Source organism: Chironomus tepperi, unplaced genomic scaffold (assembly GCF_022539635.2).
Source record: "Chironomus tepperi strain 1889 unplaced genomic scaffold, CSIRO-AGI_Ctep_v1 contig_73, whole genome shotgun sequence".
In the NCBI taxonomy this organism is placed as follows: domain Eukaryota; kingdom Metazoa; phylum Arthropoda; class Insecta; order Diptera; family Chironomidae; genus Chironomus; species Chironomus tepperi.
In genome coordinates, this window is record NW_027226195.1 from 134,771 (window position 1) to 150,585 (window position 15,815).

Consider the following 15,815-nt stretch of genomic DNA (forward strand, 5'->3'; position numbering starts at 1 on the left):
ATTTTGGCTTGATTCCGGATCCGGTTTGAATCTGACACTATGCAAGATAGCCGACTATGCAAGATAGCCGACTATGCAAGATAGTCGGCTTGTGCTATTCGGGACTCAAGCTTGTGCCAGTCTTGTGCTACTTGAAACTTAATTAAAACAAAACTATAATAAAAATACTAATAACTTTATGACTTAGATACATAAAAAAAGATAATTGGAAGTCATGACATTTCTAATTTACAGCAGCAGCACTAAACAATAGCTTCATATTATTTTTTGCTACTAAAATTAACAGTCTCATTAAGAACATTAAATGATCATCATAAACTGATAATTTACGATTAGTAAACAATTTTTTTAATTCATAATTCTTATTATTTTCTCTTTATAGATCCATAAAAAAGTAGTCTCAACCATGAGAGCATGCTGACAAAGCCCAAAAGGCTGTAATAACAAAAAAAAAAAGGAATATGATAAAATAAGAGATCATCAGCTGCTGCATGAGTTTTTGCACTTCCGTTAATTCTTCACTTCTGTTTCGTATTCTATATTCTGTGCCTTAGAGTCATCATCAATAAAGTACGACTGGATATTTTCTATAAATAATTAATTTTACTTCATTCAGCTTCTGTATAATTAACAATCCATACGAAGAATATACGAAGACGAATCATTTGTCGACGATATTGGCAATTAATTTCATCATTTATGCCTTCTTCATTGCCAAAGCCATTGGAAAGTGTATATGTGTAGATCGTCAGCGAAAACGAAAAGGCAAGACGGAGGAACAAGAGTTTCTAAGGTTGATCAACTGGAAAGACAAGAAAAATCAATGTTGGATATGTGTTAATTGCCAGTTATTGCTACACAACTTACCATTATTGGAATAGAATTGAGAATCCATAATTAGCTCATGCCACATATCTAACCCAAATACCTCAACTCTTCATTCATAAAACTTCTTCATACATTTTGTTTCCAACAATCACTTGCTGGAGATATATAGAATTATAGAACATCTGGTGCTGTTACACATTCATCTCAACCTTGTTGCTCTCTTACTGTCCATGTGATTTGTGAGCATAATCATCAAATAATTACAATAATAACGCCATAATATTGGATATACTCTACATCACGTTTTGTATTGTGCATTTATACATTAAATTGTAGAACGGAAGTTGAGAATTGTCATTGATTCTTGGAAATATTGATGCACATAGTGACTTAGATTCATATTGAAGACTTGAGCATGTAATTGTGCATTCTCAAGCAAGTTTATGTCCAAAACTCATCAACCATTCCAACACAAGAAAATAATATGGTGACGGCAGTTTCAAAGAACATGACCAGAGGTGATTCATCCATCAAGACAACAACAACGACAATTATAACAAAAAAATTGGAATCAATCAACGGAAGTATATCATCAGCATCGGGTTTTCGTTTATTAATTGAAGCGAATGGTGGATTAGGTGCAAATTTAACAGCAACAACAGCACATTATTCCGGTAGTGGTAGTATGGGCAGTATGGGTCTTGAAATGTGTGAAACTGTATCAACCGTAAGCAAGAATTCAATTTATAAACAACGAATTGATGCAATGTTCGATGATTCACGGTAAGCTTTGATTGTTAATCTCATTTAAATCCATTATTATTTGTTGGATATGCAACAATAATAAGTTACTGGACGATCAACCTAATTTTCATCTCAAGATGTGTGGAAATTAAATTTTGTTATTATATATAATAATGAAATTACATTTAGAAATGGAACAATAAGTTCTGTACAATTTCCCATTTTGAGATCTAAATAGGAAATTATTGATTATATGCTGTTAAATAAAACACTAAGCAATATACAACTTTTAACGTTATGTGCCATTGTATTATTAGGCAATTATAATACTTAGTTCTGGCTGATTCAGAAATGCTTTTGTCTACAAAAATTTTATGGAACTTCTCATATTGAGATGTTAATTTCTTTTTCTTAAAATAAAATCGAATTTATATACATAAGGTGGTCCGTTTTTAAGAAGCTGTACATATGTATGGAATCTATTAATGCAGTTTCCATTTTTCTAAGAAGTTACCCATTTTCTGTATATAGAAACTGAAAACGTTATGTCATTAAAATATCCCGGCTGGACAAAAATTAGTTATAACTAGTTAACGGCAAGTCAACTGTCTATTTGTAATGTATTTTTGAATATTCTGGTATAATGTGAGCATCCTGAGTTTGATGTGGTGTAGGATTGGTATAGCATTTGGGGTTTCGAGCCATATGGATGGAAATCTGTTAGTAAAAGAGTAAGACCCCTGTGGCTGAATGGTCCGACAATAGACCGAATATCTATAATCCTGTCTTTTTGATGGGACGTGGGTTCGATTCTTACCAGAAATCGATTTCGAATGTCAATATACCAGTCAATATATGAGAATTTAAAGTGGTTCTGATCCCACTATAAACTGTAGGTCTATTGAGTGCTGTGGTCTGGCGCGCCCTCACTCGTTAAACAATCTTTAGCCGCGAATCGCCCTAGCGCAGCTCTGGATCTCAATAGATCTGAATAGCTCAAGGTTTTTTTTATATGAAGATTTGGATTCAATATCCTAGCACGCAAAGAGTATCCTTTCATGGTACAGAACGACCACTTCGGCACCTAAAAGCGATATCTTTGCATGTTAGGGATTCTTATTAAATTTGTCTAGCTTTCTTTAAGTTTATACTTAGTGTGTAGTTCAAAGGTATGATTTTTCTAATGGAAAGACCGAACAGTCAAAGAAGCATGCTCATTTAGATGAGTCTGTTAGAGAAGTGATCCAGAGTTTTTAATTGACTCTACCCAACTCTTCCTCCCACTCCATTCAATATTTTAAATATATTAAACAGAATTAACTACTAGTAAAAAACTAATAATCCACACATAAGCAAAATAAAGGAAGCTATATACATACATTCATATTTTAAACCATCAACTCACCTAAGTGACATGAAAAGAAGAAAAAAATAATTAAGTTAAAAAAAAAGTGAATGAATCATTGGAGCATACTTAGAGTAAATTAGAAGAAATCTTGTGCTTAAGACATGCTGCGAAAATTATAATAATGAAATTTAAATAAGAAAAGAAATGAAAATGGGGATTTAAAATGTATTTTTTGCTTCTCTTTATAGTTCATCTTTAAAAGTAGATTTTTAGCTTGAATTTATGAAGTGTAGTGTGTTTGGGGATTTGAGGCATTATGTCTATAATGGGGTATACTTAGTGAAAATGCAGTTTTTAGGATGAAAGGCAATCTTCAGAGCTTGAATTTGTTAGTTATAGGCAAGATTATAGATAGTATGAGAAATTTGTAGTGCCTAATACCATAAACTTACCAAGAAGGAACAAGGCGTAAAAAAAGACGGAAAAATCCTAGCTCAGACTGATGTGAGTCGTGTCTGATACTGAAATTCATTGAATCTAGTTTCAGCCCATATTCACACTGGTCTGACATTGGATTCTTCCCAACTTTTATGTTGTGTGCTTGCCCATAAATATTAATTTTTGGGATTAGATACCAAAATATGCTAATGCACTCAAATGTCTCCAACGACATAAATTGATATGATGTTCTCAAGTTGACTACTACTTGGCAGACAGCTTGGTTTCAAGTACATTGTCCATTTATCTGTCACAAGTCTTTCCTAATCGGTTATGTGTAGGAAATTCGGTAATTGTTAGTAAATTATTATTCAATCTAGCTAAAACTCTATAATTCAAGCTATATTGAGACTCAAATTAGATTAATAATGTAAATCTAAATTTATTAACGGACTAAACATCCAATTAGTTATCAAATTCCACCTATTTGAGTTACTAAACACCTCTAATCCAATTTCCTCAATGAAAATTTGTTGACTCATCTTATTTTAATTAAAAAAGCTCAATTAAATCAGGACAGTTACTGAAAATTGATCAAATTTACTGTAAACATGACATATGTTGCTCAATATTAAGTAAAGCTGAATATGATTTAAGAATATTTGATCCACAGATGCGCTTAAATTTTAAGCTATTTCCTCAAATCCCCCCAAAATACTTGCCATTGAGCATATAAATGAAGATTTCTTTTACATCAATTGACTTACCATCTTTCTCTCTCTCAACTTATCGTAACTGCTGCAGAAAATTGGCCAAAATACACATATACCCAAAAAAGTTTCACGTACTTCTTCATATTCACTCGATTTTTTGTTTCCATTTTCTTTAAATTACATTTTCGATTTTTCATTGTTTTGTTATTAATCGCTCGTCGTTTGAATGTGTAACAACTGTGTGCTGTGTGGTACCACCTGAAGACTTAAAACTATTTTTAAATATTTTTTTTTTGTGGAAAAAAGAAATTTCAACAAGTTCAAGTGCGGCATTTAGTGAAGTAATATTCGAGTGTAAAGAGGCTTAGTGGCTCCGTCCGTAAAGCTATGAATACAATAATTCGGAAGTGAACCTCAAAGTGTCATCCAAAGACTTTTTTTATGTCCAAAATTAACATTCAAAGCATTGAAACGCACCGAAAAATTTCTCAAAATTATTGTGATATTGACAACGACGATGACGAAGAAGTTGAAAATAGTTCCGTGGTTGTTGTGAGCATTCACTTAAAGTAAGAAGGAAATTATATATCATATGATGAATTGCAATCACTTAACTACTTTAATGAAGTGCATTATGCAATTCCTTTAATGAAAAAACTTTGTGTTGGTTGGTGCTGTTTTTTTTTGTGTGTGCTTGGTGGATGCATTACATTACATTAAGATGGATCTCTAGCGTGAACGTGATACTTTTAATTATAATTAAATGAAAAAAATGATAATTGTGTACAGAAATGAGGCAGAAAGAGATCATCATTAATGTTAATAACTTTAGAAGTGATGATAAAGAATCAACAGATGTGTGGTTTGTGGCGCATTTTTAATGTGAATTCAGTGATTACAATTCTTAATCATGATTTTATGTTAAGACTCATATTTATGCAATCTGAATTGACTTGTTCAAAGTGTCTGATTATGAGATATTAATCAAATGTTAATTAAGTCAATCTATGTCATTAAATTGGCACTTTTAAGTCATCTACCTTGTATTTTTATTTCTTGAGTCAATGATAGACTTAGTGGTTTACTTAGGCAAGCTGTAATTAGTATGTGCTTTTGATGGCTGTGGCCTGAAATCTGCATGGCTTAAACATGCCAAATTATCCGATGCAAGTCCACCACGACTATGTCCTGAAGACTGATTTTTCGCCTTTTTCTGTCTCGTGTGCCTTCCTGGTTGGTGTCTAAGCCAAGATTTTAGCATCCGATATCAGATTTAGATGTTGCATCCTAAACATGTCTACAACAGGCTGCGATCAGTCTACATTACATTTAATTATTAATTTGATATTTATGGAACTTGATCAATTAAATGTCATATTTATTACTAGACATAACGCAGACTAGTCGCAACCTGTTCAGTAGAGGAACAATAAAAATTTTATGAATGATTCCTTAACTGTGGAGAATTTAAACTGTTGCATTTGAAAATGTTGAATTATAAATCCTTGCTAGTCCTCTTATACCCTCTTATACCTCTATAGACCCTTGTGAGGTCATGGATCATAACTGATCTGTACGACCAGCGAAGTAAGTAAGTAAGTCTTCTCATAAGGCTGATTACTATCTCTTGACTATCTCTAATAGACAAAACTCAACTAATGATATAAATGAGCATGGTCAATTTTGTGAACATACTCAAGATGCATGTTCTTTGTCTGTTCGAGTATCTATTACATTCTGATTCTTAGTGCTATTCCTATACAATAAACTAAGAACATGCTTTCATAGGACAATGATTGTATTGATCAATATCTGATAGGGATTGTCGCAGTTTTGTTTAAGTTCTAGTGAAAATCCAAAACCAGCGAGGCATCATGTCCCTGTCGAGTTATGAGTGGATCAGGCTCTTAATCAGCATGTTACCGCGTGCCTTCTGCGATAATGATTAAAATTTTAAAAAGTTTTCAACAAGTGCTTTTAAAATATTTTTGAATTTTTAAAATTTGAATTTTGGTGCATAAGAACTACTAAATTGTTTGGTTGGATGTTGAAGGTGCACCCTTATTGTATGAAAAAGTTTAATTCCATCCAAAACGCTCTACACAACATTCACATCCTATAAAATCTAGTTCTCTACCTGAACTTTTTGTTTCTAATTTGCACTATTTATCTTAAATCTCTAATATTCAACAAGTGGAATAGGAGGATATCAACAATATTTCTTGTTGCAATATTTAATGAAGTGTAGGCTTAATTACTCGCATTCATCAGTTCTGCTTAACAAAAAATAATTCAAAATGCCATTCATTTGTGCTTATTGAAATCAATGCAGCAAAAAAAGTAAATTTAATGAATTTTTAAATGATTAAAAATAATTAATTTAATTGGAAGTGCTGATAAATTAGTGAGCATTATTCATTGATTGAAATATGCTGAAAAAAAAAGGAACGTAGAGAATTCTTTATGTAGGCAGAGGTGTGAGAATAATTACTTCAGTTCCAGTGATGATGTTGTTTTATGACTGTGTCGTGTAAATGACTTTGTGTTAATTAGCAGTGAATCTACCGAGATTAAGATATGAAGCAGTTGATCTAGAAAAATTGAATTATTATAAATCCTTGTTGCTGTAATAGAAACTGTAATTAATTAAATTGTCAGAAAAGTTATAATTAATGGCTTTATTAAAATTTAGTCTCCATTTCAAGCCTGTCTACAGCTTGTTGATATAAAACTTTTATTTTCAAACTCGTGCATCTTATCAGGTTGCATCCCGTTTAAAAGCAGACTCACCTGTATTTTTTTGACATATTTTATTTAGAAAATTGATATTAATTAATGCACTTAGTGAAATTTACAAGAAATTATGCTCTATATTGATACTCAGCATGCAGCTTTCTAACAGTAGTCAACAGCTTTAACTAAAATTTTCTCTAATTTTACATTTCGAAATGTCAATTTGATAAATATTGATAAAGTTGTTGATAAATTCTAGTTTTTAACCGCAGCGACATGCTAAACATATCATGAGTCGGCAACAGTGTATTAGAAGTAGAAATCAACAGGATATTAGCTTGATGTTAACTAGTTATAACCAGGTTATAACGTATTTCTGTCAACTTGAACTTGATTTAATTCGAAAGTGCTACTTTTTATCATTTTCGATAGAGTTACTTCTAGAAAGCCCTTCAGAGCAGAATAATAGTTTAAATTGACATTCTGCGTTTTGCATAGTTCCGATGATTTCATGGAAAAGCATTTGACTGGAGAAATTAGTGAAATATTGGAGTTTCTAATTAAATCCACATCATTTGTAAATAACCATCCATGCGACACAAATGAAATCTCAGTAATGGAGTCTTCGTCTTCGTTATCTTAAGTTTGTCACTCAAGCTATTATTCAGCACATGCTAATTCACTATATGCTGTTTATTAATTTTCTTACTTGCTTACATCGTTGGCCATACAGATCAATTGTGAATAATGACCTGTTTCAGACGGCTCCCACACCTGCCTCTTTCTCTGGATTCCATCTACCAATTACCAGTACCAAGTACAATATTGTGTCTTTCAATAGCCTCTTCCTAAATACTTTCAAAGCCTCATACAATTCTGAGTTACTTCTAGAAAGCCCTTCAGAGCAGAATAATAGTTTAAATTGACATTCTGCGTTTTGCATAGTTCCGATGATTTCATGGAAAAGCATTTGACTGGAAATAATAAGAATCCGGTTCAATTCTCGTTCAGAACATGTTGTTGGGAAGGTGTTCATTTTACTGCTATACAGACTTGTCTTAAGTTAATAAGTATCAAAATGAAGCTGAAAACATAAACTGCCGACCGGTACGCGTTTAATACAGGAAATGCAAGCATTTAGTTTTGCAAGCAACACCCAATCTTAGCCTAACTTAAACTGTCTAAAACTTTCGCTTTATAATAATTTCAATTTCATCCGCAAACATTCTTCATAAAAATTCTCAAAATTCTTCTCCATTCCCATTCCAACAATAGAAATGTAAATTAATTTGACTAATATTAAGCCTCAAAAAAATGTAAATAAATATTCATCACCTTTTAAATTCATGTCTCTTATCTTTCCATTGTTCTCCATTTATTGTGTAACAATCTCAAAGAGACATAAAGCATTTCTTTTTAATTCATAAAATGTTTAACAGCCCAAATGTCACTAATAAATCAATTTGCCGTAAAAAGTTTTGAGCTGAATGAATTTAAGGCATTGTCTTTGAAGTGATTATAAAGCATTGAGGCACACGATTTACAAGAAATGAAAATGAAAACAATTTTCACGCTTAATTAGATCTAATAAAAATAAATCCTAATCTAATTGTTGTTGTATATTGCTGGTGCTGTTTATGGATTTCCAAATGAAAATTTCCCCAAAATATTTTTTAATAATTTAATTATTTTCTGTCCATGTCATCCAACAGATCAATCATAAGTCAGCGATCGTTGCGTGAACGTAGACGCGCCTCATCGATAAGTGGCGGATCGATAAGTGGCCGAAGCAACAGGCAATCGCAAGATCGCTTACAAGCAATTACAGAAAATGAATTTAATAATGTATCGCCGTCAAATTCTGTTAAAAATAGCGTACAAGCACAAATTGAGAAAATGTTTACCGAAATTGCAAATGATAATCCGACAGCGAGTGTAGGAAATTGCTTTTCAATTCACTATTTAGGATCATTGCCATTGACGACAAAAGTATCGAGTTTAGTTGGACTACAGGATCCGCTGAGGCAACTGTATTTGAATAATGCTGGACATGAGGTGAGTTATGTTATTTAATTTCATTTTATAGAGCAACAACTGCTTGTTCTCGACCAGAAAATGAAATAAAAAGCCGTTAATTGAATATTCATCTCCATATTGTTACTATACTTGCTCATACCTTTCATTAATTACATATGTACATCTCCACTTATGCTCTTATTTCTTATTACTCCTCTCTATTCATTCATCATGCTATAAAGCACCACACAGACATGAACAGAAGCAATAAAAAAATTGTTTTAATGAATTCAGACCAAAAAAAAGTATTTTTTTGTTGTGTTCAGATGAGATTTCAGCGAGTCTGTTAGTGAACAATGAAAATTTATTAAATTTTAAATAAAACATTTCTTTTTCGTTAGTATTGTGCAGTTAGGTTTCTGTTTTCCATATTATCAAAAATGTGTTTTTTGAAGCAAGTTGGAAATTTATTGGAGATGAAGATGCATAGTGCGCATTTTTGGGTTATTTTTCAATAATTTTGAGACTCTGAGGATTCTGAGTTGTGCCATTTATAATTATGAAAATGATATAATTCAGAACATGTCGATTGCAGATTCTTAACACACAAACTAGTCTAACAAGCATTTTCAACATCAATCTGATCTTGTTTAGTGAAATTATAAGAAGTAGGCTTTTAATAAACCGAATACGGGACGAAAATTTGCAAAAGTTTCTTGCCCTATCTAAAATTTTCATAAAAAAGTGGACGAATCCGCGCTTAGAAGATGAAATCAGAAGATCTCTGACACTTTAACACTAAGAACTTTTGGAATGAGATTCCTTGGAGATTCCTCTAATTGCCATTCAACGGTGTAGTCAATCCTCCATTGGTAGTGCTGTAGTAAGAAGGAAACAGATGATGTATAATTAATATATCCCATTTTGTCGTATAGTTGAATAACCTGCAATAGCTCAGTGGTAAGAGCCTTTGACAGAAAGTGTTTGATCGTGGGTTCGATTCCTCCCCGGGATCCATTATTCGGAATTTATATCTTTTCTGTTAAATCAACATGAAGGGCTTTGAACCTACATTTCTCAATTTCTCAAGAAAATTCATTGATCTGATGAAGGACAGTGTACCGACTCTGATAACCTTATACCCAATAGATCATGATATAAATTCCAATAGCATGTGCCATCTTTCACATCAATCTTATAGACTAAATCTTATTTACTTAATACCTTGAAAAATTAGATCTCAAAGATAAAATCTCAAATTTCAATAAAATTATGCTAAATAACCCGATATTTGCCCTAAAATGATTATCATCATCATCATCACACATGGTCTGTAATTTCTGTAAAAATGATTCCATTCCATAAGATACGATCGATCTTGAAGTGCCGCAATAACAAAATAAAAAAGTTATAAAAATGAGCTTGGTTTTTGGCACATCATCATAACCATGATGCAGAAATGCTTACTGATGTCTGTTAAATCTCCCCAAAAATATGAGCTTTCATCTCCCATAAGCAATACGGTAAAGAACTGTAAAGAATTTTTAATTTATTTAATTAAATTAAATTCTGGTAAGAGGTTGATGGTTATCGAGTCATTAAAATGGAACAGAACATAACATAGACTTGGAAAATTATCTATCATCTTAATTAGACATCATACGGTGATGATTGCACCTGCTACATGACTTAAGTCACTGTACATTTTGTCTGTCTTGAATTATTCTCGATGTGTGGCACTAATGTGCTCAAATTATCATCATTTTAGTGCTTACTGAACTTATATCATTAATTAATTTATGAATCTTATTAATTCCGTTAATTATTCATCCTTTTTGCAGACAAAAAATTCTGGCACACTTGATATAAGTCCAAAAGGATTACGAATAAGCTTGGCAAATGGACGTGATCAACAAATAACGCCATTTCAAAATATTGCCGTATGGTCGGCTGTTAAATTTGTTGTATCACAAAGTGAGGGTGGTGCTGCATTCTTGCCATTAATTACAGATCCGGAGAATATTGATAAGGCGATTCTGTTTAAGCCGTTGAGGTTAGTATTTTGTTGATTTTTTGAGGTTATGATGTGACATGTGATATGCAACTGCATGTGTCATGTGATATTTGAATTATGTGACATGCGACAACATGAGTTACATGAAAACATGAATTATGTGACGAAGACACGTGTCATGTGACATGCGATGTTATGTGTAATATGGCATGTGACGTCATGTGTCATGTGACTTGCGACTTTTTGTCTAATGTGACACGCGACGTTATGTGATATATTACATAAGATGACATGTGTCACACGACATCATGTGTCATGGAAAGTCATTTGTCACATGACATTCAACGTCATGTATCAAGTGTCATTCGATGCCACTTCTTGTCAAATTGTAACCTTTTCCAAAAACACACCCTCTCGGACATGATTAACATAGAATTCCCCTTATCCATCCACAGTGTCGCTGACAAAAGACGACTCTCATCGAGTCTGCATTCACCGCTCTTTGCTGTTGTTATGAAATCGCCTAACATTGCAAAGCAATTAGAATGCCATGGATTTATTTGTCAATCGTCAGAGGATGCCATTGTTATAGCTGCAACATTATATCAAAGTTTAATGGCATATATGGGCAGTAGTCAGGTAAAAGTGAATCAAATTTTGGAACTGATTAAAGCAGTACTAACATCATTTTCTATTTTTACCTTATTTCGCTGTTGTGTGGATTAAAAAAATAGAATCAGCGAACCAGAAAGCCAAAAAATCGTAATGGAATCGGCTGTATGAGTATCGCAAGTAGCTCAGCAGCAACAAATGCATTAATTTCAACAAAATCATCATTTCGTGGCAGTCGTAGTGGTAGTACAAGAAGTAAACATAGCTATCCAGCCATACCGCCACCTGCTAGACCGCCTCGAAAGAAACGTAGCGCATCAAATTCATTAAGCAGTGATAGCAGCGATATTATACAAAGTCTTGGAAGTGGCAATCATATTAATAATAAAGGTCAACATCCAGATTTTGATACATCATCTGACGAGGTCAATAAGAATCGTAATTCAAAGAAAGCACCACCGTTGCCTCTTAATCCGCCTAATATAAGTAAGTTAATTAATATTTTTGGTTGTTGAAATTGAAAGTACTAACTTAATTAATTACATTCCGTTCATTTTGCAACATGAGGCTTAGTTGATTAATAATTCTCATCTGAGATGATTTAATCCAGAGTTGCGAAACACATGTGGCACATGTGACATGCAAAAACCGTATAAATTCTTGATAATTTGTATGGTTCTTTTACAAAACCATACAAATTCCCAAAATTTCTTTCGTTTTCTTGCAAAACCATACAAATTCCCAAAATTTCTTTTTTCTTTTTTACAAAACCATACAAATTACCAAGATTTTTCGTTTTTCAAAACCATACAAATTCCCAAGAATTTATATGGTTTTTGCCTGTGACAGTTGCCTGTTTTCCAACTCTGCTTAACTCATTCTTCTTGATCCTGTGCTTCCTTGTGTTTGCAAACAGTTCTTAATTGATTCTTGATGTTCTTAATTTCATTCATAGACCGTCGACCAGATCGTTCACGTCGCGGCGATGGAAATTTATCGGGAAAGTCCAAATCATCAACAGAACGTCGTCTAAGTAAAGGACGATCCGAAAAGACAGATCCATATAGCTTGAAAGATGGCAATAATGGAGATATATTGACAAAAGTTGCCATTCCACGTTCGGGAAGTTTCCTCAACACAGCCGGACTTACACGTTACAAATCGCGAGCAACGAGGAGGAATTTAACCGGAAAATCAGTAACTGGTGCAAATAATGGTGGCGGTGGATCACCGCTTGGATTTTCTGAATTATTTAATGAGTTTCGACTACAAGAAAATTTACATTCACTTGATGAGATCTTAAATGCCATAATTAATACAGATGGAATGTCATTTAATGATCTAAAGCCAATTTATAAGGAATTCTTGCTGAAACTTGCTGTGACATTGACAAAAGATGAGCTATATCAGCGATCTAAAAGTATTATGAGACGACAAAAGAAGAAAAAGTTGAAAAGGAAGAACAGCAACGTGTTGAGTCATCCTGCAAAAATAATCGGTGCTATTGGCCTTAAGAATGTCTTCAAGTTGGGAAAATTTCGGAATAAGAAGCCCAGTTTGTCTCCGTCGCCGACAAAATTGAATGCTGATGGACGTAAAGTCATTGAAAGTGAATCAAAAGGCAAGAGTAAGAGAACAAATCGATCAAGGATTGGTACGAGTGGATCTGAAATTTCTGTTAGACGTGCTGAGACAGCCATGAATGGACATAATCGTAATAGTTCTAGTGGGTAAGTAATTGATGCATTTGTCACATCACACAGTTCATGTCATTTCCGTGTCACAGCACACAGTTCATGACATTTCCGTGTCACAGCACACAGTTCATGACATTTCTGTGTCACTGCACACTGTTTATGACATTTACGTGTCACATCACACAGTTCATGACATTTCCGTGTCACACCACACAGTTCATGACATTTCCATGTCACAACACACAGTTCATGACATTTCCGTGTCACAGCACACATTTCATGACATTTTCGTGTCACAGCATATAATTGATGACACACAGCTCATGACATTTCCATGTCACAGCACACAGTTCATGACATTTCCGTGTCACAGCACACAGTTTTTACAGCACTGCTTTATTCTATCCCCAATAATATCCATAGCAACAAAGTAACTTCATTGTTCCCTCCTTATTTATTTCAGATATGTCTCATGCTCAGAATGCAGTTACGATTCCGATAATTGTACATGTAATTCAGCAGACAGGTGCTATTGTAGCCTAGGGGCTGGCGATATAAATGCAAAATTGAATAAGGCTGAGGAGGAACGAAGATCACCATCCTGCAATTCTGACGATAAATGCTATTGTTCAATGGGCGAAACAGTTGAAGGTGGATCAACAACATGGTGTGAAGATTCTGATAGTTGTGCAAGTGCTTCAAGATGTTACTGCACATTGCATGATAGAAAGTCTCGTAAGAAAAAGAGCAACAGCAACAATACAGTATTGACTATAAATAATAATAACAGCAACAATAATAACAGCACAACTAACATAGGTGAAGGTGGTACGAGGAAAAGTAAACCGAATCGATCACGTAAAGTTGATAAATTGGCACTCGATTATGAGCTGTTTACAGCAAATGGAAGTGGTAGGCACGTGAAGCCAACAGAAGCGCTAAGTGTTAAGAAAAGTGTCGAAATGGCTGCCGTTTTTGCTGATGTTAAATTAAGTCAAACGACTGATATTACAAGCTTACAGCCATCGAAAGACATTAAGGCACATAAGTCGAAGCATCATCATAAGAAGCACCATAATAATAATAATAATAATGATACCGTTGATGAAAATAAGAAGTTTTTAAGTCCTAAAAATGACGATTATTATCTAAAGGCAAATTGTTCTAATGATGTTATATTAAGAAAAGATTTAGATTTAAGTAATAAGCGCGCTGCTTTAAAATCTGATGGATATTATCAACCAATTGGACAACGTCCTGTTAGTGCATCACTTGAGGATTCACTTGGTTATCTTCCTTAGTTAAATTTATTTTTAGATTAATACTTAACGGAGTTGCAAAGCTGGCACCTGTGAGATACAAAAACCAAACAATTTCTTGATCATTTGTATGGTTTTTCTTACAAAACTGTTAATTTTTCAAATAAATTATCAAAAATATCAAATTTTTTTGACCGTACTCAATTTTTCGTAACGTAAATTTGTATAGCTTTGTAATAAAAACCATTCAAATTATCAAACATTTGTACAGTTTTTGCCTGTCACAGATGCCTGCTATGCTACTCTGGTCTCTAACAGGCAAAAAGCATGAGCTTGCTCACCTTAATATACTAAATAAACATGCTCGAGCATGAGCTTCCTCAGCTCTTAAGAGCAAGCTCTTTGCCTGTTAGGGACTATTTTTAGCTTAAGACTCTTGAGTTACATATTATTATTAATTTATGTACAATCAAGTTAAACTTGTTATTGTTAAAGATGGTGAAGGAAATTGAAAATTGTTGAATTTATTACAAGCAAGATGTTGCAGGAAAAAATAGAATTTGGTAAAATTAAGCGCATTTTTGCAGATGATTTAGGGCAATTTAGGAATTATATTAGTGTAGTTAAGTTATTGAGTTTTCTACTTAGTAGTAGTTAAGTTTTAAATCAAGAAAATTCAAATTTTGGAATTCTTGATTTCTAGATTTATAGCGACAAAGTCTAAAGTTTAAGGCTCAAATTGGGAGAATATAAATTTCATTAATCACGATGTAAGTGTTTAAATTGGGAAGATCAAACATTTACAATTGGAAAATGATATGATTATTGCTCTAACTAAATGTAATGTTTTAAGTATGCTCTGTCAAGTGTAGTAAATCCAATATACTACGTTAAATATATCATGCCAACTATACTATATCAGGTATACTTTGCGAAGTATACTATGACAAGAATAGTGTATTAAGTATTTTAAATCTAGTATACTATGCTAAGCATACGAAGTCTAGTAAACTATGTCAATTTTACGTATTGTTACATTATGCGTTAACGGCCGTTTTTCAGAAAAAAACGGAAACGGCCGTATACTCAATCGTTTTTGTAAACTAATCATGGTATACTAAGTCTAGTATACTAAGAATAGTGTATTAAGTATTTTAAATCTAGTATACTATATCAAGCATACTAAGTCTAGTTAACTATGTCAATTTTAGCATGTAATATGCTACAAAATACTAAAGTAAACTAATAATAATTTATACTATGTCTAGTATACTAAGTCTAGTGTACTAAGTCTAGTATACTAAATCTGGTATACTATGTCAAATATATATTTAAAGTATACTAGTATACTATCAAGTATACTATCTCAAGTATGCTACATTAAGTATACTAAGTCAAGTATCCTTTGGCAAA

The 15,815-nt window shown here is 33.0% G+C and overlaps 1 protein-coding gene across 1 annotated transcript; it reads left to right on the forward strand.

Moving 5' to 3' along the window:
* Positions 1–1,282: 1,282 nt before the first annotated feature.
* LOC139100955 (uncharacterized) lies at positions 1,283–14,452 on the forward strand. The gene is made up of 7 exons (XM_070653741.1): positions 1,283–1,611; positions 8,517–8,859; positions 10,662–10,873; positions 11,290–11,473; positions 11,569–11,932; positions 12,402–13,176; positions 13,607–14,452. The coding sequence occupies exons 1-7, from the start codon at positions 1,313–1,315 to the stop codon at positions 14,442–14,444; spliced, it is 3,015 nt and encodes a 1,004-aa protein (XP_070509842.1). The 5' UTR covers positions 1,283–1,312; the 3' UTR covers positions 14,445–14,452.
* The last annotated feature ends 1,363 nt before the right edge of the window (positions 14,453–15,815 follow it).